Genomic DNA, 25,343 nt, shown 5'->3' with positions numbered 1-25,343 from the left:
TCATGCGTCGGATCCGCATTACAAATTAGCCCTTCTAAGTTTCGTAGCAAGGTTATTAAAACAACAGTTTAATAGAAAAATGTTACATGCTCGCAAAGAATCCAAAAAAAAAAAAAAAGCACAGCGTTATTTGACCTGCTCAGGATCCCCTGACTCTGCCTCAAAGTGAAGTGGCTAACCGTATGTGGTGCATTTATTCCTCTATTCGTACAGTACAGGAGCTATTATTAGCAGCAGGCATGTTTAACCTTATTTTATAATACCTGGTGAAGGTGAGCTATATGATCTTGATCTGATCTTAGATTAAACTGCTGCACGTGCAGCTTGGTGACTTGCTGAATTCAGACTTCTAGCCTTGTCTTGAACAATTTTAGAGCTTAACAGTTTTCATTTCGGTCTTGGTACAACAACAAAAACAAAAAAAAAAAATTTGTTCTATTTTTCTGATTCATTCTGTCGTCTGCGAGCTAAGCGTGCTTGCTGATCGCTCAGAGATTAAAAAAAAAGAAGAACGTTCCAGTTATCCAACTTTTCAAAGATTAATGAGGAACCTAAGAGGTAATCAACGCATACTCAAGGTCACTTTGCTGTGGTCTGAAAACTTCCACTAATTGCTTCATTTATATCACTTACACATAGTGTGTCTGAACATCCTAATTTTAGTGAAAACTTCGACCTTTTTTTAAAACCCCGCCACGTTGCTGCCAACACCTCTGAGCAATAATAAAGGGGGGGCAGAACATCCCCATTGAAAAATAATGAGGATTTCTCTTCTCCCATGAGAAGATAAGCAATAATGTAATAATCATTACATACCACTACTTCAGCAATAATATTACAAGTTATTATTATAATCATAGTGGCTATTATAGCCATAATATCGCAGATCTCATTGTGATGGTTTTTTGTTGGTTCGTTTTTGATAAATAAAGGCTTGTGAGGTTTCCCGCGGGTCTTCAGCAAAGCCTTTCAGTCACCCACGTCTGTGTCTCTATCGCCGATCATCCACAGGATGTGGAAACACAGAGCCAGGAAGCCCGTGCCTAGCAAGTCGCCCAAGGCCGTTAGGTAGGGAATGGAAAAGTTATCGGGATCCATCCCTCGCTTCCACATCCACTGCACCATCCAGTCAGCCAGATACAGCAGGATCATCACCTGCAGGATATCACAGTGTTAAATGAAAAAACATTAGCGTTTCTATAGTAAGAACATACAGGTTTCATACAGTAAAGTTTTTACAGCCGCTGCGGCGTAAGTGAATACAGGACGTTCTACAACATTCGGTGAAATGGGTACAAATGGGTAACAGGTGCAGGGTAACATTCTGTAATAAATAATAAATTGTAATATGAACTTAAAGCATAACATATGTTGGGACAAGCTGTTATGGGTAAATAATCAACTTTAGAGGAGAACAGAACTTACAACATACTGCGGTTGATTATTTTTTTTAACACTATATTAATATTTTATTATTAAGGAATTACATTCCCAAAATTATATTGTATTTTTATGTTGAACATTATAGTAGAATGTAGAATAGCATAGTATTTTAGTGTTTTAGTGTAGTATAGTATATCTAATGTCAGTGAATAGTACACTATTAGAGTATTTTAGTGTTTAGTAGTATGTAATGTTATGGAATATTGTGGAATTTAATTTGTATAGTATAGTATAGTATAATATAGTATAGAATAGAATAGTATAGTATAGTATAGTGTAGTATAGTATAATATAGTATAGTGTAGTATAGTATAATATAGTATAATATAGTATAGTGTAATATAGTATGGTATAGTATAGTGTTGTATGGTAGATATAATAGTCTCGTATAGTAGTATAGTATTTTAGTGTTCTGGAATAGTAAATTAGTATAGTATTAGATTAGTATTAGTGTAGTATAGCTGTATAGTATTTTAGTGTTTAATGTTTATGGAATAGTATAGATTAGTAGAATAGAATAGTATAGTGTAGTGTAGTATAGTATAGTATAGTATAGTATAGCATAGCATAGTATAGCATAGCATAGTATAGTAATACAGCATTTAATTTTATGGTATAGTATAGTGTTAGACTACAATAGTGTAGTTGTATAGTATTAGCGTATCGTACTGTAGTATATTAGTATAGTATTTTAGAGTAGTATAGTAATATAGTATTTTGGTGCTGTATAGTATTTAATGTTTATGGAACAGTATAGTTGTAGACTATAATAGTGTAGTAGTATAGTATTGTGCTGTAGTACATTAGTATAGTATTGTTATAGAAGTATAGTATAAGAGAATTGTAGTGTATAGTTGTATAGTATTTAATGTTTATGGAATAGTATAGACTCTAATTGTGTACTATATATTAGAATAATGTAGTATAGTACAGTTGTATAATATAGTATTGTATAGTATAGTATAGTATAACAGTTACAATACAGTTATGGTATAGTATAGTGTTGGACTACAATAGTATAGTGTTAGACTACAATAGTGTAGTTGTATAGTATTAGCGTATCATACTGTAGTATATTAGTATGGTATTTTTAGAGTAGTATAGTAATATAGTATTTTGGTGTTGTATATTATTTAATGTTTATGGAACTGTATAAACTATAATTGTGTAGTATACTATTAGAATAATGTAGTGTAAAATAGTTGTAGTAGTATTCTGATGTAGTATAGTGTAGTATAGTATAGTATAGACTATAATAGTATAGTATAGTAGTATAGTATTTAGTGTTCTGGAATAGTATAGTAGTATAGAATTAGATAATTGTAGTGTAGTATAGTTGTATAGTATTTAAGTGTTGAGTAGTATTTAATGTTTATGGAATAGTATAGACTATAATTGTGTACTATAGTATTAGAGCAATGTAGTGTAGCACAGTTGTATAGTATAGTATAGTATAGTATAGTATAGTATAGTATAGTATAGTATAGTATAGTATAGTAATACAGCATTTAATGCTATGGTATGGTATAGTGTTAGACTATAATAGTGTAATATAGTAGTGCAGTATTAAAGTATATTAATGAAGTATAGTAGTATAGTATTGTGCTGTAGTACATTAGTACAGTATTTTTATAGTAGTATAGCGATTAGATAGATTTTTAGAGTATCGTAGTGAAGTATAGTTGTATAGTATTTTAATGTTGTATAGTATTTAATGTTTATGGAATAGTATAAACTATAATTGTGTAGTATAGTATTAGAATAATGTAGTGTAGTATAGTTGTAAAAGTGTATAGTATTTTTGTCTAGTCTAGTCTAGTCTAGTCTAATATAGTACACCACATTTAATGTTATGGTATAGTATAGCGTTAGACTATAATAGTGTAGTATAGTAGTCCAGAATTAGAGTATATTAATGAAGTATAGTAGTATAATATTTTTGTGCGGTATAGTATTTAATGTTTATGGAATAGTATAGTGGTAGACTATAATAGTGTAGCAGTATAGTATTGGAGTATTGATCTGTAGTACATTAGTATAGTATTTTTATAGTAGTATAATATTAGAGAATTGTAGTGTAGTATAGTTGTATAGTGTTTTATTGTTGTATAGTATTTAATGCTTATGGAATAGTATAAACTATAATTGTGTAGTATAGTATTAGAATAATGTAGTGTAGTACAGTTGTAAAGGTGTATAGTATTTAGAGTACTAAATAGTATTTTTATGTTGTATAGTTTTTAATGTTTATGGTATAGTATAGTGTTAGACTATAATTATGTGGTATAGAGGTGTAGCAGTAAGAGTATATTAATGGAGTATAGTAGAATATTATTTCAGGGTTATATAGTATTTAATTTGTATGGAATAGTACTAGAGAGTATTTTAGCGCGTTATAGTAATTATATTTATTATAGAATATACTAGTAGAAAAGTATTCACATAGTTACATAGTATTTTAACGTTGTATGGTACTTTAGTATTGTGGAACATACCAGTAGTATAGTAAGCAGATTTATATTATTTTAGAACTTTATTTTATTTCTTTTTTGGATGAAGAATGTATTTCAGGAACTTGACAAACCTGTATTTCTTGTTATTATAGATTTTTTTACTCTGCGTACCTGGAGCAAGGCAGCGGTCAGGTAAACAGCGATGAAGATGTAGGTGAGGGTGGTGTGTCCGGCCCGCATTAAGCTGATGGTGTACAGGAAAACAAGGTGACCAGGAGCCACCAGGAGGAAGAGCACTCGGGCAGAACGGGAATTCACGCCTGTGGAGAAATGCAGGAGGAAACCCTGTCCATCATCTGGGTGATTTACAATCTTCGAGGTCATGGATGTTTTAAACCTTTCATGAACTGTGTCATCTTACAAAATAACTTTAGTTTCAAATAAATAATTTTAAATAAAAAATGTGTATGTTTATTTTTTAATCATTCTTAAATTAAGTGGATAAACAGCCACAAAAGTATATTGAACATAATATTTATATATCTAATGTAACACTATATTATTATTATTATTATTATTATTATTATTATTATTATTATTATTATTATTATATTGTATATGATGTTTTTAAAAATAAAATGTTTTTTAAGAACAAATACAAGATATACAGTACATCTAGCTCAATAAGATTAGTTGTTAAAAATATAAATATTCTTGCAATTTCCATACTTAAATACTTTTGTCTAAACACAACCTTGTCATTCTTGTCAAAAATGGTAATGAAATGTTTATAAAATAATTTTGCTGTTAAAAAATGTAGTTTAAAAAAAAATATTAAAAATTAGTTCCTCTTTTAATTTTACAGGCTGTAGGCCTTTTGTTGGGTTTTTATTTATTTGTATCTTTTGCTAAATATAAAAGTTATTCATTGCTCATTACTGCAATGAATATTTATCCTTTATATAATTTTTTGTATAGCTTTATTTGACAAATTCCATTATTAGATGCTAAAGCAAATACTATGAAATCCATAAAATCAAAATATCAGTTTTTGTACACCACAAATTCATTTGAATAATTGTTTTTTACAATTATGATGTCATTCTTAGCCATTCCAATCAACTTCCTACACAGATCTGACACACAAGTCTGATGTAACAGTTCGGAGTTACCGAGCGAGTTCTGGTTTATACCTGAGCCTAAGAATGTGCTGCACGGCGTGGGGCATTTCTGAGGTGGCGGATTTGGCTCGGTGATGGGGAGGCCGTTCATGTGCAGGTATGTGGAGATGCGACTGGCCTGCACCGCCACCAGGTTACCTGCCACACCTACAGCAGGGCAACACAAACAACATTCACGCTCAATCTGACTAAATAACTCTGCATCGATTATTCTAAAAGGGGAACAATATTAAAAACAAAAACTTACAATCATTTTAAAGAAACTCATAAACTCAATAAACAAACAAACAAATAAATAAATAAATAAACAAATAATAAATAAATAAATAAACTCCACATAATTTACAGGCAGAAACAGTCAAACACAGATCATCTTTCTTGTATTGTGTGTGTGTGTGTATGTGTGTGCATGTGTGTGTTTGTGTGTATGTTTGTCTGTATGTGGTGAAGAAAAGGGTTCCATATTTGACTACTTGAAAAGTCTAGAATTAATGACTATGCTCACCGTTAATGACCGGAGTAAACACCGCCATACCAGCGTAGTTGGGATTGGACACGGTCTTGTCCAGGATGAGGCCTCCGACACTGCAAAATAGTTTCAGTGATCTTTCAGACCTTAAAATGGTATGAGGTGAAAGATTTCGGGTGTGTGAGTATCTCCGTATTGTACCTGCTGATTGCCATGGCGATAATCACAGGCTCCCACCCTGAATAGAGCACCTCTCGAGTGGAGGGGATTCGCCGTGCAATCAGGATCCAGATGGGTGTCAAGGCGATGAAAAAGACACAGACTAGTGGATTGGCATAATCGTTATAATCTGTGAGAAAAAATACCGACAGAGCAGGATGGTTTAACGCAATTCATTTTTTTTAAAATAACGATATTATTTTTACACAAAGCATGAAAATGTGCATCTATTGAGTTATAATATGTAGACCAACATGACACCACGCTAACCACAAATCAGACACCTGGGGACTCCAGACGCAATCATCCTTCTTTTGGGTGTAATTTAGCACCTACTCTCTGCCATGTAGACATCGTGTTGGTTCACCTTTTAGGACATGTTTATATCTTGACTGTTTGGCCTTTTGGAAAAACATGCAATTACTCTAAACGAAGCGGTTTTCATGCCTTTTTTAGTCAAACTGATGCTGAATTGCACTTTATAAAACCGAGTGTGGTCAAAGAAACTACTGCAAGACTCAGACTGGGAACATCTGCAGCTATTTTTCTGTTTTATAATTATAATTAATTTATTTTTTAGGATATTTATTTAGATGACTAATTCAGGATTTGGACTCCAGGCAACAGAGAGATGAGACGATGCAAATTCACACAGTAAAAGGTGAAACATTTCGACGAGGGAATTTGCCACAATGACCAGTAGTACAGCTACATTAAAACTCATAACGTGTAGTGAGTTAGCTTGAACATTTTCACAGGCAAACGAAATGTAGACAAGCTAAAGACCTTAACAGAAACTCATTGTAATTAATTCAGACAAGCTTACAGTACATGCATTAAAAAAAAAATTGAAGAAATTAAAACTCTTCCCAAACTTGGTGTTAAAACTTAGTGCTTCATAACTAGTATCTCTTTTCAACCCAGCAAATTCTGGGAAAATTCTAGAAACATTAAACAGTTATAACTGCCCAAGTGCTAAGTGCATGCTGCCACTAGATGCCACCTATAATCCCTTAAAAGCAGTAGTTAACCCAGAATCCCTCACTCACCCAGCTCCTGGTAGAGTCCAGTGCTGATGCCAGACAGCAACGCCAGAGTAATCAGGTCTCCGAGACTGGCTGCGATGGGCGTGGCTACGTTGTCCGGGTTGATGCCAACCTTTCTGGAGCCGATGATCACGCCGATCATGATAAGGCCTGTTTTGGAGGAAACATCAGCTGTGATGGTGTCCAAGCAAACAAAGGAAAAGCTCTGATCTGTACACAATGACTACAGGCTGTTTGGGGCTTTTCAGGTCTCCTGTTTCGTTGTAGTGAGTAAAAGCGACATAGACGCACGTCCCAAACGTTCCCAAAACAACGTGAAGACTCGACAACAGAAATATACTTTACGCCTGTTTCTATGGTAACGCTGATCATCAGACAGGACTTGGACTTCTGCTGCTTTGAGACAATGTCCATTGTAAAAAGCGCTATACAAATAAACTTGAATTGAATTCAATTGAATTGAACAAATTGTCAACAATACAGTGTTCAATAAACAAAGCTAAGTTTTATAAAAATATTCGCATGCAGGACAATTCTACCAGCACGAAACGCAGCGTGTTAGCTGTTAATGGTTGCTAAGCAACACAACAGATGAGTATTTCTGTATTTGCAGGATTAAAAGCTGGTGCACTGATACAGAATTTAGTTGGTGTTTCAATAGATTTGCGAAACCGAACAGATATTTCAAACGTGGCTCAGCCAATCAGATTTAAGAACCGATCCTGTCTATTTTCAACGTTTTTTTTTACAGTCTTCTTTACTATATGATTCGTTATATGATTAGAATTATATAAGTAGACTTTTTTCTGTACAGGATTAAACAAAAAGACGTCAGTCCTCTCACCGAGCAGCAAGGAAGCGATGAAGGCTGTAGCTACGCTGCTTGCACACAGCAGTACAGCATGACCTATCTTGAATTGGCCCTCTGGGATCCAGCCGAAAATGACTGCTGCGATGGAGGCTAGAAACCCAACCACCGTGGCCTGAACCTGTGATATGAACATCATGGTCTCGCTTATATATCAAACTCATTCTCTCTTTGTTCGACATAGAAATATGCTGAGCTTTCCTTTTTTTTTGTTTAACTCAGATCATTTTACTTTATCAACATTTTGGATTATTTCCAGGATAAAAAACAAGAACTCTTAATATATCCGATAGTCAAATCCATGAGTGTTTTACAGGATGTACCTGAATTAGTGCGAGGTTTCCCATGATCATTTTCCACATCTCCTTGGCTGTGTCCATCTGTCCAATATTAGCCTAGAGGACAGAAAAGAACACAGGAAGTCCTGTTATAGCATGACCGCAGAAAGATTTCTGAGCTTATTATTTCTAATATCTGAAGCTTCCATTTCAACGTTATTACAACATTTTTACAATTTTAGTATCGATTTTATTTATTTATTTACCTTTATTTTACCACGAAGTCTCATTGAGTTCAAAAATCTCTTTTACAAGAGAGACCTGGCCAAGGTAGCAGCCATACATAAACACAACATAGTAAAAACATACATACATACAATCATACAATACAAGGACTTCTTCAAGAAAAACAACTACATGTCTCCTTTACCACATTTTTTATGATGGTCTTAAATGTATTTATTGATATACACATTTCTAATTTAAGATCTTTTTGCAAATTATTCCATGCCCATGGTGCATAGTATGAAAATGCATTTTTCCCCAAATCTGTCCAAACCCTGGGTACATTAAAAAGCAACCACTTGGAGGAGCGTAGCTGATACAGTAACTAGCAGAATTGAGACAGTATCGATTTGTCGTTTTTTTTGAGAGGAGGGTACAGAGGTAAGCTGGAAGTTTACCTAGCATGGCTTTTATATATAAAAATATACCAATGCTGTTTTCTGCGAGTGGTCAGTGATGTCCAACCCACCAGATCATAAAGAATACAATGGTGAGTAAGGGACTTTATCGATGTATAACATAATAAAAAAAAGATCTAATGTTTTTAAGGACTGGTAAAGTTACACTACATGTGTTATACTTATTGATTTCCTCTAAATAATGACAGAACAAGAAAATTCCCAACAACTAAGCCTGTTTTCACACTATCAAACATGTGACCCGGACCTGCGATTTCATTAACAAATTACATTTATGTATATCGTCGCTGACGGGCGGAAACCTCGTATGTCCAAATTTGGTCACTTTCATATTTTTTCATATATCGATGCTATTGGTCAGTCCCCACGTGGGTCTGTTATTTTTACAAGTTATTAACCAATCTAAAGTCTTGAAAATAGCTTGAGCGCAAATCTCATAACTCCATTGGACACTTCAACTGTCCACCTCTTCCTCACTTCGCGAGGCTTCGCAGCATATTTCTCCTCAATAAGAGTCGCAACGAATCAACACGTTTTCTGAGGTAAATGTCTTCAAAACACTGGGCTCAAAGAAAAAAAAATCTTGACCCCCGCTAGTTCTGGTGCTCGTCTGAGGACAGGAATTTAGCGCAAGACAATCCACTGCAATGCGGAATAAACCCTGTACACTGCAGATAAGGTACGGCGTTTTTTTTCATTTCCTGAAAAATAATGAGGATTTGAGAAAAAGATATGAGGATTCCGCCCGACAGCGACGATATATTTATTAAGATTCTCTCACTTCCCAAATCTGTACAAACTATGTATGACACAAAAAAGTGTCAACTCCAAACGACACAAATGATTCTTCAGACTGATGTGTGGTCTGACTGTAGTTTAACTACAACTTACGAATAAACTTACAACGGATTTATCCTGGTTTTCATTACTAGAAGAATTTCTTAAAAACAAAGGTTCCAGGAACAACCAAAAAGGGGTTTTCTTTTTCTCTGATGCTGTACAAGAACCATTTTTGGTTCCCCAAAGAGCCTTTCAGTAACTGGTTCTTAAAACAACCTTAAAGTCATAAAGAACATTTTTATAATCTAACGTTCTCTGTAGTAAATGTTTACCTTTACTCTTAAAATAGAGGTTTTATATGGTTCTCGGTCAGGATGAATGTTTCTACAAAGAACCTTAAAACGTTTCCATTACTTTGTAGTGGAAAAAAGGATCTTTATGACTATAAAAAGGTTCTTTATGGTGCTATGGAAAAATGGGATGTTTTCCCAGAAGTATAAATTGACTAAAAGGTTCTTTGAGGAACCAAAAATGGTTCTTCTAATGGCATTTTTATTTTTAAGAACGTTCACTGCTGTTAATGTTCTTCAAAGAGCCAAGCACTCTGAGAAAGAAGCATTTCGTACATCAAGAACCCTCTGTTTGCTTCCTGCTTTATATATTCCACCCCTTAACAGGCCAAAGTGACGAGATAACCAACATGCATCCATATATATGTGTACGTGTATGTTTTTTGTGTTTGTACGTTGCTAGTCCAGTCTGCCTGCTTTGTTTACTTGCCAGTGAAGCTATACAATATTTAAAGGAGCCCTGCCACACGTATTTCATTACTTTTGTGGTAATGTCTGAAGTTTACCATGGACTCTGTAACATTTTTTTGTGGAAAAAATGCCTTGTTACCTTGTTTCAAGCCATTCTAGTGTGGTATAGAAAGCCTGCAGGAAGACTTTGCGCCAGTTCTCATGAATATTCAAATGAACTATGCTGCTTGGCTCCGATTGGCTAACCGCTAGGATATGAGCGCATGACTATTCATTCACCCGGCGCAATAAGTAGCCTAGTCTAGAGGAAATTTGTTTACAATCACCTTGAATTGCGGCAGAATGGCTTCTTCACAAGCCCGTTGACGTTCAGCCATCCTTGCTGTATAGGAAACTCACTGAGCTACACGAATTCTGGGGGCGCGGTCTCAAGTGGGAGAGCTCATGAATAGTAATGAGCTCAGTCACTCTGACGACAGAGTGACCAGCTTTTCCAACTGACCTGATTTCTCCCCTTATTTCTTTTAAGTGGCTAGAACTGACCGGGGAGGTAGCAGTTCGTTTTCACATTCACAACACAACACAAACACATATGGACCTAACACATATACGTAAAAAAATCCAAGTAAAAACGGTTTTGTGTGGAAGGGCACCTTTAAATAAAAATAAATGATGCGCACAAATTGCATAGTTAGCTTCAGACTATACATTTTTTTTACCACAGAACATTCTGTGCAGTTCACGCCCATAAGCAACAACAGTACATGTTGCTACACACCAACAAGAGACAAACGACAAACATCACAAGGTTTTGTTAGTGTCAACATGACATAGCAAAGTTTCTCTAAAGATATATGTAATATATCTCAAGCATGAGAAACAGAGTTGTTCATGTTGTTGGTCAGTAAGTCAAACAAAGCTGACAATTTAATCTTAGTAAGTATGTTGTTGATCAGGTCTGTTGGATGCTGTTCAAAGGATTTTCTTTTTTCCTGTGGTTGAAACTCAAACAGTACAGTAACTGGGTTGTACAATACAACTATTTTTAAGCCTGATATAAAGAGAACATTGTCTGGACTCAACAGTACTGACAGAATAATAAATAGAATAGAATTTTTTTTTTTTATTGTGCTTCAAATTTTTTAAAATTACTCTTCTGCTATTATTCTGGCCCGTTATTAATCAGGTAAACGCTTCAAATCGTTCTGTTATAGCAAAATAATCAATGATGCAGTGGTGAGTTCCTGTTACCATGGTAATGTTGATTGTTTTTTCTATAATTGAAGAGATTCCTCTTGTACCACAACAATTGATAATTCATTACATTATATTAATTAAAGAACGACGCATTGTAGTTTTTGTACATTTACATAAGTCAGTTAGTAGCTATAAACAGCCGTTTTCTCACGGGCTGCTCTTTTATTACTGTATGTCTGTTGAAGTTAATAAAACAAAGTCCCAAAGACTTTCCCATGCAGTTTTACCTCTGACACTGGAGACTCCTTCCAAACCTACACAATTTCACCGAACACACATTTAAAAAAAAAAAAGTGTTTATGAGGAGCGTCCGCATTAAAAGCCGACGCGATCGAGAATTTCACAGCTCTGCGGTCTAATGCAAAATAATTTCACGCATGCGAACATCAAGTATCATTTAAAAGTGCTTTGTGTCTGTTTGTTTCAAGTACTGCAAAATAAGCAGCCATGAGCTGAACATCTATCTACCTTGGAGTTTGGACAATGAGAATATCCAGTGTTCTGAAATGCCATCGGCTCGAAGCCTGGTGAGAACAAACAGGGGTCAGTTCTCGGGACAAAAGGGGGTTTGAGCCACTGACTCACGCATCCATCTCATCTTCCTCCTGCTGACTGACCCGCACTTATCTCATCCCTCTCTCTAACAGCGCTAACGTCCAGTGACTCGGACACTACAGTATGGCTTTAAGAAATGAACCCTACAGTAATAAATTTCCGCATTTTCAAAATTAATTCAGTGCATTTGAATCTGAACGTAAGTACGTAAGGCTCAAGCGAGCACATGCTGGATTCCTGGGTGTGGTTAAACCGTCTTTACACTAACCAGTAGCCTCGGGCTTTAGTATATAGTGGAAGCACAGCTTTGGCTAAACCGGCGACTAGGACAAAAGCATGAGGACGAGGGTGGAATATATTTTCCCAGAGAGGAGCGGCCTCTCGCTGCCACTGAACCCGACTCGCTGTGCTTCTCGTTCATTATCTTTCAAAGCAGTAGTAGTACTTCCTGTGCAGCACTTTACTTTATCTCTCACTTGCGTAAACACGTCGGAGTTTAAACCGCTCCTAGCATACATTCGTCCTGATTGGTCACACTGGGATGTCAATGAAAAGGCCTGCAGTCTTTTTGCCTCCGCTGTGCTAGAAGGGAATATTAGCTACACTGCTACGTAACAAATGTCCCTGGCACCAGGACAAAGGTGGAAGAGGCCATTCAGTGGGGGAAGTACATGTGGATGTGTGAGGATCAGCATATGTGTGTGTGTTTGAGTTTGAAATTGGAGAAAACAGAATTTGTGCCAGGAGTTTACGGCGCCTCTTCCGTATTGTGTGAGATCTTACGTGGCACAAACAGAGTCAGGGGGAAACCCGGCGAGTCTGGCACTCACACCGACTCGGGCCTGATAACATGTGAATTTGGGCAGCTGTAACACAGAAACAGGAACGTTAACCAGTTCTACCTCGATTCCTTTACTTTTCAGCATAGACGTGTGATTTAATGCTCCAGGGGTTTCAACCTTCAAACACATACAGGGTCACTGGCATATGATTGAGATTAGGATGCTAATCAGATCAGGAATAACAGATAACTGTCGAGATAATGAGATAGACAGCTGAGTCATGAGCCTGGAAATGATATCCGGAATATTCTGGACCGAATTAGTCATACATGACAATGTGCTCAAGATATTATAAAAGATTTGAATTGATGAATGCTATTACACGATTCAGTAGAGTATTTAAAAAAACGAATTATTAATACAAATGACCATAAGTAAACCTTCATGTTTATAGTGTGAACCATGGAAACATATAGAATGGAACAAAAACATAAATAAAAATGTCTCCGGTTTAAAACAAACTAAATACTAAAATGAAAAGAATTTGAAAATTTTAAAAACATCATAAAAACATTTTTGAGACATTTAAAAATTACAAAGTTTACTGTGAAATGAAATAAACTATTTTTCAATGTTAAATATTTTTGAAGATATTTTTGTTTGTCTTTTTTTTTTTTAAAGGGACATTATTACATTGCAGAGCTTTACGTAGTAAACCTAAACGTTTTGTTTTAGTTGTTAGATCAGATAAATCAGCATGCTAGCTTCGATCAGCTCTATTTTTGTCGTCTGATGCCGGACCTCTAGGCAAAACATCGTCAGGTGTATTTAATTCTGTTGGATTATATTTTTATATAATACGATAATTAGGAATGAACAGTGCTGTTAATCTGATGGTAATTGGATTGGAGTTTTAAATAAAGTCCAAAATGTTAATCCATCTTGCTTTTTTCAACTGTCAATTGAAAAAAAAAATCCGCTTTGTTCACAAAGAAAATTTATAGAAAAGAAGCCGCAAAATAATTTCCGGCAAGATCAGATGCAGCGACTGGTGACATGGAATATTATGAAATATTATGATCATTGAAGAGATCACAATTATTTAGTAATAAGAGAACACCTAAATCTAATATTTTATTATAATAAATAAATAAACAACTAAATAAACAAATAAATAAATAAATTTTATTTACAAGAATATATTATATTATATTAATAATAAATAAAATAAAATACAATGTTTTTTCTTTACTTAAGAGAATCCATATGATAACAGTTAACAACAGACAGAAAAACTAACAAAAAAAAAAGGAATAAATAAATTCTAAATAAAGAATTTCTTCCTTTTGGTTTCTCCATAACCTCTCTAGAGCAAAAGTAAAAATATCTGTTTATAAAGCTGGACTTGTGTGAAGTCTCTGTGCTGCTGTTAGACATTTTATAGTCATTAATCAGTTTTTAGGATGTTTTCCCTCATGCACAGGCTTTTGCACAGCATCGTCGTACAGCGAGAGTGTTTAAAAAGCCCCAGTGAGCTGCTATAAAGACGTGTTGAAGTTTCTTGGAGTCTGTGTGGTGAGCGAGCGCCCACAGGAATGTCTGCAGCAGCAATCCAGCTCCATGCAATCCAGTTCCAGCTGTTTAGGGCAAATCACGGAAGGTAGAAAGCCGCTTTAGGGCAAAGGGTGTGCTCGCTCACTCGTGTGCTTATCGGGATTAGCTCGGTTTTAAGCTGGTAAAGAACTGGACATGTTTCACACAACTCCGTTTGTCAGGAGTTGTTTAGATTTTGCTCGTTTGAACTCCGTCAGTGAACCTTAGATCAATCTGGTGGTCATTCTTTCCACCATTGTCGCTCAAATCGCTCTACTCTAGTATTGAACGTTACTGTGGGATGTGCTAGCCTAGTGGTTAAGGTGGTTGTGCTGGACTACTAATTGGGTGCTCACAAGTTTGAATCCCAGGTCCGCCAATGCTGGGCCCTTAACCCTCAATTGCACAGTTGTATAAAAATGTAAGTCTTCCTGGATAAGGGTGTCTGCCAAATGCTGTAAATGTACTATTTCTAGTGATGGCAACAGAAATGACAGAAACGTACTGAACTTATTCGTTCTCTTCTGTGTGTTTTGTCCTGCTAAAATGAAACGTCTTGAGAATCCAAGGCATTCCAGCCAAAACACAACACATTTAGTTATGATAAGAAACAACATCAGCTAAACACACAAAATAAAACACAAATCAGTGCGGTATTTGTTACGTGCTCTGATTTATTCTATAGATTTTTGTCTGATTTAGAAAATCCAGCTAACTCTAGTAACTCTTTTGCATTTGTCTTGCACCTCCGGGGTTTGATTCCTTTCTCATCCCAGTGTGTTTATGTGTGTGATTTTGCCCCTGTGATCGTTGGATGCCCCTCCTGTGTCCCCTGCTGCGTTCCCCGTGACTCTGTATAGACGTTACAGAAAATAAATGATATATTAGATGGATATACGATAAAACCACATTTCTTGAACTAACAGCAGGTTGTGAGAAGGGGAAGTTAAGAAAAGTCATACAAGACGCACAACAGGAATCGACTCGAGGAATCATTCGGGTGAATCGTTTGGAATCGTTTACCGCCATTCATTTACATAGGGTCACAGAAATGAATTATTGTGTAATATAGCTGCCATTTTGTCATTCATCGTTAAGCCGTAGCTTTATCCCTACTCGCGTTTTCTCCGAAATGTTTACATCTCTCGCTCCACCTATTTTACGCCACAGTAAATCGGCAGTTCTTATTGAACGCCGGTGATTTCTTTGTGATAACATGTCACACAGCCATGGTCTGAATCCCTTTTATTGCAGCTATCGGCTGTTCATGAAACCGGCTTTGCTTGTGAGATAAAACTAACAGACACAAACGGTAGCTGGCAGCCATGACGCTTTCCTCTCTGTCCTTCTTCTGCTAGTTCTATCAGCTGGAATAACACATATTTATATATTTTAAACCTGTCGTCTTAAACCACAAATAAGGGAGCGTTCAGCGTAAACATGCTCTTGCAAAGGTCACACATCCTGGTGTGATACACAAAGGTCAGGTCATAAAGCTGAGAAGGGAAATCTGTGTATCGGGCTCCTACTTGTGCTGTGATCTATCTATCATAAAGAAAGGCTTTTAGACCGAAATTAGCTCCTTCAGGTGAATTAATCTTTCTTGACTTACACGAACGTTCTGAAGTTAGCTGATAAAACGGGAGGTGTGGAATATCTTACTTAATAAAATAAAGCCAATCAGATAGACCCTGATATTGTTGAGGTTGGAGTCAGATGATGATGATGCTAGAGGAAATCTTTACTAGAAGATGATTTCCAGAAAGTCTACATACAGTACTGCATAAAAAAAAACATCCTCTATGATCAGTGTTGTATAAAGTACTAGAAAGCAATACTTGAGTAAAAGTACAAGTATCGTACTAGAAAAAGACTTTGGTAGAAGTGAAAGTTACCTTTTAGAATATTACTCAAGTAAAAGTCTTAAAGTATCTGATATTTACTGTACTTAAGTATCAAAAGTCATTTTCTGATATTTAAAGTACTTAAGTATTTGAAGTAAAAGTAAAAAGTAAAATTTCAGTGATTTTCTGTAGGCATAAGATCAGGGGCAGTTCTAGGGTTTCATCTTTAGGGGGTTTTAGCCCTCAGTGAGAATTTAAAACAAGAAGAGTTTTATATTATATATTATATGACTACATAGTAAGCCAAAAGTTATGGTATTATTTAAAATGGCAAAAGTGGACACCAAAATTTTATGCATGATGTAATGATGTCGGTCTTGAATCAGATCAGTTCATGTATGTGTGCATTCTCTACAAACAGTGTGTCTAATGAATGCAGTCATTAATAAACAAATATTCACAAGACAAAGACCAAATCAATAAATGTTATTTTTATTTAGTATTGAATGGATTGTTTGCATTAATATTTTGTTTGTGCTACAACTCTGGTAATAAGAATAGTGACATTTCACTGCTTTTGGTTGCCGTCTTTGCGGCTTTCCGCCGATTAACGTTATAGATAAACGCCTCCAGCTCTGACTGCGCGTGCACGCTGCGTGTGCCTGTGCTTCTCCGTAGAGCGTGCGGACGTGCGTAATGCAATCTAGGAGCTGTGATTCACCAAACCTCCCTTATTGCAGTCGCACACATTTCTTCTGATTTTATTTTGTAGTAACGAGTCACGAAGACGCTTAGTGGAAATATAACGGAGTAAAAGTCTACATTTTATCTAGGAAATGTAGTGGAGTCAAAGTGAAAGTTGACATAGATTTAAATAGCGAAGTAAAGTACAGATGCGTGAAATTTCTACTTAAGAAGTGTTTGTACTCCGTTACATTACGACACTGTCTATGATTCTACACTGTTATCGGTTATTTTTCTCCGACAGCACGGCGCTGATTCTGAGAAACTGCTTCACTCTGGTTTTTGGAGGTTATTGGGTTAAACTCACTGCGGTGGACAGTCTGGAGGCCAGAGTCATCTCCAGATTCCCCTTCAGGCCCAGAAGAGCAGGCACCAGGATGAAGACCTCGTTCACCTCGGAGAACACCTTCCAGTGCTGCAGGGAGAGACGAGGAGAATAAAACAATCAGCGTCATGGGTTCCTCAAGCGTGTGAGGTCAGTAAGGTTCTCCATGCCCTTCATTTACCATTGTATCGATTCAGAGCTGTAACTCGATATATTTCTCTCTCTTTCTCTCTCTCTTCAGGCAAATCTGCTTCTTATAACGCCTTATTATTCAAACTATTAAAATTATTGCCACCCTTGGTACCTATGGGTTATGAAACCTTTTGGCAGAGGCAAATTTATTGGAATATTCTTGGACATTAATCCCTGAACCTTTAATATACACGATGTAAGACGTTCACCATCCATATGGAATATAAACTTACCAGAGTATGGTGCAAAAGTTTGCATCCCCCCATTGAGACCAAATTCATTTGAATTCTTTCTTAAAAACAAAGATACGGTTCGACTCGAAAGCTTCCTGCTCCTTTACTTTTTCGTCTGCCGGCAGTAAATTTTTGCTGACACAGATTTCAAACGCATCATCTGCCGAAAGCAGATACGGAGTCATCGCTGATCGCATCCGTTTGAACCTCATCCAGCTTTCCTCCTTAAGAAATAGTTGATGACTGGGGTAACCGGCAGCTGCTAGCACTTTCTTTTATTTTTCAAGCTGATGCAGTGCATCGAGAGTCCGTACGGATCGATAAGTGGAGAAAGTGCTTATCTTTAGAACCCTTCCCACTGGCGCACTGCAATTAAAGGCCTGACATTAGACAACTAAATCAATGCAGAGGATTCACCCGAGCTCAGAGAGGAGAGAAAAGTGCTGAGCTACGTAACTGGGCACCAGATGCAACACTTGGGAATTAACAAGAGCATTTCACTTTCAATAAAAAAAAGTAGCAAAAATTGTAGCTAAGGGCTTTTCTGCTTGGCCGAATACAACAACAGGCATTTTTTTGGTTCCTTGGCAGTACAGGGGCCACTTTGAAGAAAAAAGGTCTACATCAATTGGAAATTGGCCTTCTGCCACGTTGGCTTTGGTTTCCTTGCTACTGAAAGCCCTCCTCTCCTGTCCTCCTTCCTTCTCTCCTCCCCTCTCCTCCCTTCTCCTCTCCTCCATTTCTCCGCCCTTACCTCCTCCTCTCCTTCCTTATTTTCTCCTTTCCTCCCTTCTCCTCTCCTCTCTTCCTTTTCTCCTCTCCACCCTTATCTTCTCCTTTCCTCCCTTCTCCTCTCCTCCCTTTTCCTCTCCTCTCTTCCTTTTCTCTTCTCCACCCTTATCTTCTCCTTTCCACCCTTTTCCTCTCCTCTCTTTCTTTTCTCCTCTCCACCCTTATCTTCTCCTCTCCTCCCTTTTTCTCTCCTCTCTTCCTTTTCTCCTCTCCACCCTTATCTTCTCCTTTCCTCCCTTCTCCTCTCCTCCCTTTTCCTCTCCTCTCTTCCCTTTCTCTTCTCCACCCTTATCTTCTCCTCTCCTTCCTTTTCCTCTTCTCTTCTCTCCTCTCCTCCCTTATCTTCTCCTCTCCTCTCCTCCCTTCTCCCCTCCTCTCCTCTCCTGCTTTCCCTCTGTAGCCTGAGAGCTTGCAGGTTTAGTGGGGCTCACATTGCACCATGTTTGAAGCACCAGCAGTGTAACTGTTACGGAGGAATCCGGTGACGCATTGGAGACGGCACGAGCGTCATGGAGTCAGTACACAACGCTGCTCTCCATGACCCGGGAAGCCGTGCTGAAAACTAACTAATACAATTCTGTTTCTGTGCTTCGGTGATGTATTAACTCCTTAAACATACAGGTCCAAGGTCTAGATGTCTCTTAACTGCACAACTTCAGAGCTGTTATTTACTGTAGTTACTCAATAATGAGTTTTATCACTGATTTCATGCAAACAATAAGATTATTATATCCATGATATTAGCAGTGACAGAAAGGCAAAAGTCTATAAAAGTTTCTCTCGTTTTAGTTTTAGTTTTAAAAATATTTGAATCTTAATGTTTGAAATGACAAAAATTCAGATGGGAAACAAAGGTAACTAAGTTTATTTATTATTACTAAGTTTATTTTATATTGTTATCATTTGCTGTATTCCTGTGACTGTTGCTGCATATTTTAAAATTGATCTTAATTTGTAAATAAACTGAACCGTATTTATTTATTTTGTATTTTTGCAATATTTGGCAGCTTTCTGCTGCATTTTTTTAAAGTTTGAAAGGTCAGGCATGATTAAAGTATTATTATTATTATTATTATTATTATTATTATTATTATTATTATTATTATTGTGATTGTTATTATTGTGATTGTTATTGTTATTATTATTGTGATTGTTATTGTTATTATTGTTGTTGTTGTTGTTATTATTATTGTTATTATTATTGTTGTTAATATTATTATTATTATTATTATTATTGTTATTATTATTATTATTATTATTATTAAAGCTGAAAAAGTTGAAGTAAACCACCTATGTGTATAAAAGTATTAATCAGCTGAACTTTGGTTTACAGCATTTCAAAAAAAAAAATCTTTCTTTCTGTGACTCAAAGGCGGAAAAACTCGACTTCCTGATAACGACCACGCTTTTCTCCCCCTACAGGAAGTCAGAGATGTGATCTGTTTCTTTGCTTTGGACTGCAAAACAACATTAGTGTTAAAAACAGACGGAAGTACCAAAAATAAAGCTCACACCACTTTCATAAGTAACAATAAAATAAAGTTTGGTGTTAAAACGAGGAGAGCGCGTCTGCGAGAACACGACGCTGCCCACACTTGTTTGTCTGCACTGATTCCTGTAAGAACGGAGTGACAGTCTGGATGTGGTAGACCCAAAATGGCTTCCTGTGGGAGTTCTGAGACACTGGCTGGTGTGAGGGCTTGATGTTGAGTCTGTTTTCCTCCTGGTGGTAAAAATAGGCTGCTGGCTGTCTGGACTCACTTTCCTTCTCCTTCGCTTTTTGTTTTTGTGTCTTGACCAAAACACCAGGCACTTTCCTCACTTTCCAAACAACCTTTCGAGACTGTTGACCGTTTATCTGGAAATAACTGTCACTTAAATGAAATCCTGTTTAAAGCATCGATTGTACGACCAACTGCCTTAACTCTAATGCTTTAGAGGCTTCTAAACAATAAGAATAAAAAAAGACTCGTGTCTAAGCATCGATTAGGGATGAAAACAAGCCGGAATGGAGAATTTGCTGATTTGTAGCTCTGCTAAACGGTCGAGCGAGCATCACAGTCTACACTCTCTCTCCTCCTTACGATCTGGGCTTTGATCCGACTGACGCCTTTGACCCCGTTATTAAAACGCAGTCATAATCAGAACTGATGACTCACTCCAGACTCACGGTGAGTCGACTCAGGTTAAGCAGGTTAGGAAACCTTCTGATCTGATCTTTTCCCTGCACAACTGCTCAATCGACAGTACAGAAAACATCTCAGATCGAGATCGGGTTTCTGTCGGACGCTGGTAAAGACTAGCTAGTAAAGACTAGCTCTAGTCCTAATCCTACATTACGTCTCTACATTAAGACTCGCGGTTCCAGTGTGGAGCCTCATCGAACTCTTAAGATTATATTATTTAATGCATTTGTGATGAGTTCCATTCGTCTCTGTGACTGAAACTGGGCAATCCATTTCCCATGAGGCTCGGCGTGTTCGAGGGTGCGCACGGGCGACGTCAAAGTGACGGGTGGATGATGCGGCGTTATAAAAATCCTGTAATATGTATAATATATAATATAAATCTAATTATTTTGGTAATGATGGACTGCCAGTTCTTCCTGGATGTCATTTTTGAGAACTGAGAGGCTTTTAAAGTTATTTTCATACCAACTGGAATAAAAAAGCACATAAAACAAAATAACACAAAGTCAACAGGGAAAAGAATGGCTGAGTAATTACAGCGTGTGCTCTCTCTCTCTCTCTCTCTCTCTCTCTCTCTCTCTCTCTGTCTCTATTTCTGTGTCTCTCTGTTTATTTCTCTTTCTTTCTCTTTCTTTCTTTCTTTCTTTCTTTCTTTCTCTCTCTCTCTCTTGTTCATTCTCTTGCTATTTCTCTCTCTCCCTTACTCTCTCTCATTCTATCTCACTATTTTGCTCTTTCTAACTCTCTCGCTCTCTCTTGTTTTCTCTCCCTTACTTTCGTACTCACACACTGTCATTCTCTCTCTCTCTCTCTCTCTCTCTCTCTCTCTCTCTCTCTGAATCCTTGACTCGCTGCACGAACAATGGAAACACCGGAGGTTTTCATTTTTTTTTAAATAGTAATTACAAACTCAACCTTTACAACTTTTATTTTGTAGACAGTGTAGAACTAAAGATTTCCGCTGGCAGCTGGTGAGCAAACGTATACTACACATATTGAACAGGTTGCGTAACGTAGAATGGTATCGTAATCCCATCATTTGTGTCACTTTGCTCAGCCTTAGCTAGCAGTAATCAGCGAAAAGAAATAAACAACACGTTATCTAGAAGAACAAAGCAGCTGAGCGTCATCTCACTTTCTGGGTCATGACTTCAACCGTAAATTTGAATTATACGTCTAAAAAGATTCTCAATACACCACGACAAACGTCCGATTAGGAAACGAGTGATACGATGACAGACTAAGCTCGAAATTTGTATCAGTTTGTGTGAAGTTGTTTAATTTTTGTCATGTTTCATGTTGTTTAATAGCACTTAAGAATAACAATCGTGATTAATATCGAGATATAATTAATCTTGTGATAATCTCGATATCTCGATATAATTAATAATCGTGATATGATTTTTTTTACCATATTGCCCTCCTCTTCCATCTGTCTCCAATTTAGAATTTAGAAGTGATTCAGCAAAAAAAAAAAAAAATTGACTGGTGTCTCTGGTGTTTCTGCTCTGTTTTGATCATGAAATGTAAGACTACACTGGAAATAGTCCAGTTATTTAGCCTGATTGATTCAGATGAGAAAAACAGGAAGAACTGACTGAGTAATAGAATTAAATTGTACTGAAAACTGTTCCACTCTACAGCCCTTGTGCAGATTTACAGTAAACCAGCGTGATAAAGTCTCTGGGGGACAAAAGCACATCGTCAAGGAGCAACATGCTTGGATCAGCACATCCAAGGGCTTTTTATGGAGTGTAATGTAAACACCTTGACTCCTAATATCTTTTCAGTTGCTCAAAAGGTTAGCAGAGCCAAAACCCTGTAAAACCCTGTAAAACCCTGTAAAACCCCGTCTCTGGGGAACTTTCAAGACATAAATATATATAAATCTTCTGTTACACAAAATGGCCTTGGAGTTCGAAATAAAGCAAAAGTAAATTCAGTAGATTTGTGGCAAGACAATTTGTGTTAAATTTAGGATTTCTTCCATTTAAATAGAAAGTATGAGTCGTGTTAGACGTCTGAATCAACACACACTTACTTGAACTATGTCCAGGACCATCCCGGCCGCCACCGTCCCAAACCCGGCCAGCAGGAAAGGGAACACGACCTGCAGTCCTATGGAAAAAGACGTCTCCTTTAGAGGAACTGGTGGTACCGGGCTTTGGTCCGTGCTCGTGTCGTCGCTCTCGTTGCTTTGGCTGCCGTTCTCCAGCAGAGCGTCCTCTTCCCTCTGACCCTTGGCGTTGGCGCGACAGTCGATCACCACCACTTCCGTCCGCTCGTTTTCCGCCTCGGGTTGCTCCGGCAAAGACGTCACCTCGGTGAGCTCATACTCGCCGCCGCTCGGCTGCCTCTCCTCAGCTCCTGCAGCCAGGATGACCGGGTGTACCGAGCCATTCGAAGAGATGAAGTCCTTCTTCACCTCTATGATTTCCGTCCCTGTGGACATGTCGGGCAGTTTGTCTTGCTCTTTCGACCAGAGGACCATGCGGAAGCCTTGAAGTCGTGTGTCGTATCAGAAGAAACGAAGGACGCTTGTAGTTTTAAGTTTCAATCGGTGCTTGACCTGATCTACAGTGTCCACTTATCCCATCCAAAACGTGGCTCCTCGGCTCCTCGGGTTTATAATTCGCGCTCTACAGGTTGAGTAAAAGAGGCAGGTGCTTTAGCCCTCTCCAGGCTTTGCATAAGATCCTGCCTGAACTTCGGTAGCATACAAATTACGTTCCCCATTCACCACAGCCGTTTCTCCTTCTTCTTTTTTTTTTAAGGCCAACCGATAAGAGGAGGGTACATTTTACAATCTGCTTAGAAGAACTTCACTGCCGTATTTAAGTCGGGGGAGGATCTGAACGTCTGAGAAGCGATCCACGTCTCGCTTCTCTTTTGGTGTGACAAAAAAAAGGCACTTACTTGGCAGCAATGTCCCGAGCAGCTCTGGACAGTTGTACTGGCTCACTTTACACCACGTGGACCCTGAAATGTATTTAAAGGTCTCTGTAGCTGAGCGATCGTGTTACAAGGAACACGTGTATGGGGTCAGATCGTCGTCCAGTGATCACCTGCGGAAGAAAAACAAATTGAAATACACAGTATATAAATATATAAAAGGACATCAATCAGAAGAAGTGAATGGAAATCAACTTAAAAAAATCTTTTTTTTAATCTTTGTGTGTTTTGTTTTAAGACGTTTGTATCCTGCAACTTCCATAATTACAGTATATTCACTGCTTCTTATCACAAGTACTGCATTATCAGGACTGTCAGTCATCAAATCATCTGTATATTACACACTACTGCTGCTGTATATTGCACAAAAAGCATCAAATTGCACAATATTGTTATTTGCACTCCCACGCTTTATGTAATTAACTGATCGTTCGTATTCTATACTCATATTTTATAGATTTTATTCATTCTATATTCATATTTTATGCTCATTCTGTCTATATTGTATCTCATCGTCTGCATTGTTTTCTTGTATAGTACAGTGTTATTTATGTCTGTACCTTTGAGAGTCACAAACTGCTGGAACCAAATTCCTTGTGTGTGTCAAAACACTTGGCCAATGTATCTGATTCTGATTCCTCTTAAAGCTTTTTAAAGGGTTTTGCTGCAAATCCATCTAGGACTAATAGGCTACCAGCTGGTCAAGCTTAGCTTCCCTAACCTGTGTTTTGGACTCTGGTAGCCTCTCAGACCAAGCTGGACTTTTTTCAGCAAGGTTCTTCCATGACTCAACTTTTATATATTAAATGATTTAGTTTCTTTCTCCTTTTTTTTTTTGTTGTTGTTGTTTCTAATTCTAATCTTTAAATAAACAGCCACCTCTCATTTCCAGCGTGTCCACGGCAATGGAGCAAGACCTGTTTCTTCAATTACCTCATTACCTCCAACACCGAAACAAACTCCCCTACTTAGTAGTCTGATCAAATACACTCTAACACAGAGCAGCGTAAATTAAAACCTCCCGGTCTGCAGCTTCTGCCTCTGCTTCACAATCTCATCCTTTCTACCGGCCCATAGTTATCACAACAACAAAAAGACATCCAATGAATAATACATTTACTTATAAATAATATATGAACAGATAAGTAAATAGGTAATACTTACAAGTGTAAGAAAGGGATTTATATGGGTTAAGCACTTATGTCTATTATTATTATTATTATTATTATGATTATTATTATTATTAATATTAATATTATTAGTATTATTATTTTTATTATAACTATTATTAGTATTATTATTATCGTTATTGTTATTATTATTACCCATTTGATGATGATGATGATGATGATGATGATTATTATTGTTGTTGTTGTTGTTGTTGTTGTTGTTGTTATTATTATTATGATTATGATAATTTCCCTTATAATTCTTTTGTAATAGTCTTTATATGTATAAGCACCGAGCGCGCACACTGAAGCAGCCCCAGCAGAAGCAGATGATATACACACACATTACCTTCCTGCACGGACGGTCCCCGGTAGCCTCCGGCCTCCACGCCGCTGCGCATGCCTTATGTACCGGGGTTGTTGCGCCGGACACGGGTTAATAAGTAACCGAGCCGTTAGTTAGTTTCATGGCTCCACTGGACGCTCTCTATCTCTCTAACACACTCACACACTC

At 37.2% G+C, this 25,343-nt stretch overlaps 1 protein-coding gene across 1 annotated transcript; it reads right to left on the bottom strand.

Moving 5' to 3' along the window:
- slc41a1 (solute carrier family 41 member 1) lies at positions 1-25,343 on the bottom strand. The gene is made up of 11 exons (XM_060858556.1): positions 25,179-25,343; positions 22,750-23,773; positions 17,285-17,392; positions 8,003-8,074; positions 7,656-7,800; positions 6,815-6,961; positions 5,748-5,895; positions 5,583-5,662; positions 5,090-5,224; positions 4,068-4,216; positions 1-1,155 (listed from the first exon to the last, which is right to left on the bottom strand). Exons 2-11 carry the CDS (start codon positions 23,197-23,199, stop codon positions 970-972), a joined length of 1,620 nt encoding a protein of 539 aa, XP_060714539.1. The 5' UTR covers positions 23,200-23,773; positions 25,179-25,343; the 3' UTR covers positions 1-969.

Source organism: Tachysurus vachellii, chromosome 22 (assembly GCF_030014155.1).
Source record: "Tachysurus vachellii isolate PV-2020 chromosome 22, HZAU_Pvac_v1, whole genome shotgun sequence".
Classification (NCBI taxonomy): domain Eukaryota; kingdom Metazoa; phylum Chordata; class Actinopteri; order Siluriformes; family Bagridae; genus Tachysurus; species Tachysurus vachellii.
Note: the sequence above shows the minus strand (reverse complement) of the source record. Positions and strands in the feature narration are given on the sequence as shown.